The sequence below is a fragment of the Salmo trutta genome, unplaced genomic scaffold, assembly GCF_901001165.1.
Source record: "Salmo trutta unplaced genomic scaffold, fSalTru1.1, whole genome shotgun sequence".
In the NCBI taxonomy this organism is placed as follows: Eukaryota; Metazoa; Chordata; class Actinopteri; order Salmoniformes; family Salmonidae; genus Salmo; species Salmo trutta.
In genome coordinates this window covers 746,568-750,939 of record NW_021822437.1, presented here as the reverse complement: position 1 = coordinate 750,939, position 4,372 = coordinate 746,568, and the positions used below count along the sequence as shown (strand labels likewise).

General features: G+C 44.0%; 1 protein-coding gene across 1 annotated transcript in view; it reads left to right on the top strand.

The window, feature by feature from the left end:
- Positions 1 to 1,054: 1,054 nt before the first annotated feature.
- LOC115182279 (parathyroid hormone-related protein) overlaps positions 1,055 to 4,372 on the top strand; it is a gene marked incomplete at its 3' end in the record, with an annotated part of 6,571 nt that continues 3,253 nt past the window's right edge. The window contains exon 1 of the mRNA XM_029743894.1: positions 1,055 to 1,065. Within this exon, the coding sequence (XP_029599754.1) occupies positions 1,055 to 1,065 (11 nt within the window). The remainder of the gene's footprint in view (positions 1,066 to 4,372) is intronic.

The window sequence follows — 4,372 nt, the reverse complement described above, 5'->3', positions numbered from 1 at the left end:
CCAGCTGTGTTGGTAAACCACAGATACTCCAGCTGTGTTGGTAAACCATAGATACTCCAGCTGTGTTGGTAAACCATAGATACTCCAGCTGTGTTGGTAAACCATAGATACTCCAGCTGTGTTGGTAACCATAGATACTCCAGCTGTGTTGGTAAACCATAGATACTCCAGCTGTGTTGGTAAACCATAGATACTCCAGCTGTGTTGGTAAACCATAGATACTCCAGCTGTGTTGGTAAACCATAGATACTCCAGCTGTGTTGGTAAACCATAGATACTCCAGCTGTGTTGGTAACCATAGATACTCCAGCTGTGTTGGTAAACCATAGATTCTCCAGCTGTTTGGTAAACCATAGATTCTCCAGCTGTGTTAGTAAACCATAGATTCTCCAGCTGTGTTGGTAAACCATAGATACTCCAGCTGTGTTGGTAAACCATAGATACTCCAGCTGTGTTGGTAAACCATAGATACTCCAGCTGTGTTGGTAAACCACAGATACTCCAGCTGTGTTGGTAAACCACAGATACTCCAGCTGTGTTGGTAAACCATAGATCCTCCAGCTGTGTTGGTAAACCATAGATACTCCAGCTGTGTTGGTAAACCATAGATACTCCAGCTGTGTTGGTAAACCATAGATCCTCCAGCTGTGTTGGTAAACCATAGATCCTCCAGCTGTGTTGGTAAACCATAGATTCTCCAGCTGTGTTGGTAAACCATAGATACTCCAGCTGTGTTGGTAAACCATAGATACTCCAGCTGTGTTGGTAAACCATAGATCCTCCAGCTGTGTTGGTAAACCATAGATACTCCAGCTGTGTTGGTAAACCATAGATTCTCCAGCTGTGTTGGTAAACCATAGATACTCCAGCTGTGTTGGTAAACCATAGATCCTCCAGCTGTGTTGGTAAACCATAGATACTCTAGTGGTTTTTTTCCAGTGAGTCCCGATGTACTTCACTGCTAAGAACCAGTCAAACACACTGATTTTAACTACAGGTGACAGTCAGTATGTATTTCTCTCTGTTACACCCACACCAATCCACACACGGTATGATGCATGCTGGGTAACCGGTGCGCTATCTCTTTTTAATCTCCCTGGGAACCTGGGACGCTTGTCAACAGCCAGTGGAATCGCGTGGCGTGAAATACAAATACCTCACAAATGCTATAACTTCAATTTCTCAAACATATGACTATTTTACACCATTTTAAAGACAAGACTCTCGTTAATCTAACCACATTGTCCGATTTCAAAAAGGCTTTACAGCGAAAGCAAAACATTAGATTATGTCAGCAGAGTACCCAGCCAGAAATAATCAGACACCCATTTTTCAAGCTAGCATATAATGTCACATAAACCCAAACCACAGCTAAATGCAGCACTAACCTTGGAGGATCTTCATCAGATGACACTCCTAGGACATTATGTTATACAATACATGCATGTTTTGTTCAATCAAGTTCATATTTACATCAAAAAACAGCTTTTTACATTAGCATGTGATGTTCAGAACTAGCATACCCACCGAAAACCTCCGGTGAATTTATTTTAATAACTGGGTTCTCTGCCATATACGACAATGACTTCAAATGAAATCCCAAGTTCAAGAACTTCAGGGAAATGGCGGACAAAATGACTGTATTGTTGTCCTTTTTATTTTGGAGTGCCACCGTTTCCCGATGCTCTTGAACACAGCATGACGCCTCTGTGACAGTAGGGATTAGTTAGTGGATGCTGCTCTCTCCGATTGGGGGGGGGGGGGGGGGGGGGAAAGGGGATTTTCCTAAAGAAAGGAAGAGTCATGTCTTAGTGTTTGGCAGCTAGCAGGCTGACCTGACGTATCAAGTGGAAACACTCTCTCCTCTCTCTCTCTCTCTCTCTCTCTGCTATGAATCATCTCATACTGAAGGCCAAGGAGAACGGCATCATGGGTAAACAGATAATACTTGACTGATATTGAACAATAACTGTTGTGTTGTCAACCAGCAAGCAAACAAATACATAGCTCTTACCTGCTACGAGGTCTGGAACAAAAATAAACAGTCTTGATCCAGACTGGCCGACTACAGCACATAAACAAACTAAGAGACCTTACCTGGTGGTAGTCTTGATCAAGGCTGTGTTGTTCTGTAGTCTTGGTTCAAGGCTGTGTTGTTCTGTAGTCTTGACCAATGCTGTGTTGTTCTGTAGTCTTGGTTCAAGGCTGTGTTGTTCTGTAGTCTTGGTTCAAGGCTGTGTTGTTCTGTAGTCTTGGTTCAAGGCTGTGTTGTTCTGTAGTCTTGGTTCAAGGCTGTGTTGTTCTGTAGTCTTGGTTCAAGGCTGTGTTGTTCTGTAGTCTTGGTTCAAGGCTGTGTTGTTCTGTAGTCTTGACCAATGCTGTGTTGTTCTGTAGTCTTGGTTCAAGGCTGTGTTGTTCTGTAGTCTTGGTTCAAGGCTGTGTTGTTCTGTAGTCTTGGTTCAAGGCTGTGTTGTTCTGTAGTGTTGGTTCAAGGCTGTGTTGTTCTGTAGTCTTGGTTCAAGGCTGTGTTGTTCTGTAGTCTTGGTTCAAGGCTGTGTTGTTCTGTAGTCTTGGTTCAAGGCTGTGTTGTTCTGTAGTCTTGATCAAGGCTGTGTTGTTCTGTAGTCTTGGCTCAAGGCTGTGTTGTTCTGTAGTCTTGGTTCAAGGCTGTGTTGTTCTGTAGTCTTGGTTCAAGGCTGTGTTGTTCTGTAGTCTTGGTTCAAGGCTGTGTTGTTCTGTAGTCTTGACCAAGGCTGTGTTGTTCTGTAGTCTTGATCTAGGCTGTGTTGTTCTGTAGTGTTGATCAAGGCTGTGTTGTTCTGTAGTCTTGGTTTAAGGCTGTGTTGTTCTGTAGTCTTGGTTCAAGGCTGTGTTGTTCTGTAGTCTTGGCTCAAGGCTGTGTTGTTCTGTAGTCTTGGTTCAAGGCTGTGTGGTTCTGTAGTCTTGGTTCAAGGCTGTGTTGTTCTGTAGTCTCGGTTCAAGGCTGTGTTGTTCTGTAGTCTTGACCAAGGCTGTGTTGTTCTGTAGTCTTGGTTCAAGGCTGTGCTGTTCTGTAGTCTTGGTTCAAGGCTGTGTTGTTCTGTAGTCTTGGTTCAAGGCTGTGTTGTTCTGTAGTCTTGACCAAGGCTGTGTTGTTCTGTAGTCTTGACCAAGGCTGTGTTGTTCTGTAGTCTTGATCAAGGCTGTGTTGTTCTGTAGTCTTGGTCAAGGCTGTGTTGTTCTGTAGTCTTGGTTCAAGGCTGTGTTGATCTGTAGTCTTGGTTCAAGGCTGTGTTGTTCTGTAGTCTTGATCAAGGCTGTGTTGTTATGTAGTCTTTTATAAATACATATGAATAACCTTTGAGAGAGATGTGTAGTAAAGAAATATATGTTAGTTGGTAGAATTATGTACAGTACTTTTGCCAACAGACACACTACTGTTGTGTTTCCAGGGATAGGGGTTGTGGTCAGTATAACTACTGTTGTGTCTCCAGGGATAGGGGTTGTGGTCAGTATAACTACTGTTGTGTTTCCAGGGATAGGGGTTGTGGTCAGTATAACTACTATTGTGTTTCCAGGGATAGGGGTTGTGGTCAGTATAACTACTGTTGTGTTTCCAGGGATAGGGGTTGTGGTCAGTATAACTACTGTTGTGTTTCCAGGGATAGGGGTTGTGGTCAGTATAACTACTGTTGTGTCTCCAGGGATAGGGGTTGTGGTCAGTATAACTACTGTTGTGTTTCCAGGGATAGGGGTTGTGGTCAGTATAACTACTGTTGTGTTTCCAGGGATAGGGGTTGTGGTCAGTATAACTACTGTTGTGTTTCCAGGGATAGGGGTTGTGGTCAGTATAACTACTGTTGTGTTTCCAGGATAGGGGTTGTGGTCAGTATAACTACTGTTGTGTTTCCAGGGATAGGGGTTGTGGTCCGTATAACTACTGTTGTGTTTCCAGGGATAGGGGTTGTGGTCAGTATAACTACTGTTGTGTTTCCAGGATAGGGGTTGTGGTCAGTATAACTACTGTTGTGTTTCCAGGGATAGGGGTTGTGGTCAGTATAACTACTGTTGTGTCTCCAGGGATAGGGGTTGTGGTCAGTATAACTACTGTTGTGTTTCCAGGATAGGGGTTGTGGTCAGTATAACTATTGTTATTTAGACTGACCCCCCTAGTGGAGACATGTCCATTTAGACTGACCCCCTAGTGGAGACATGTCCATTAGACTGACCCCCCTAGTGGAGACATGTCCATTTACACTGACCCTCTAGTGGAGACATGTCCATTAGACTGACCCCCCTAGTGGAGACATGTCCATTAGACTGACCCCCCTAGTGGAGACATGTCCATTAGACTGACCCCCTAGTGGAGACATGTCCATTAGACTGACCCCCC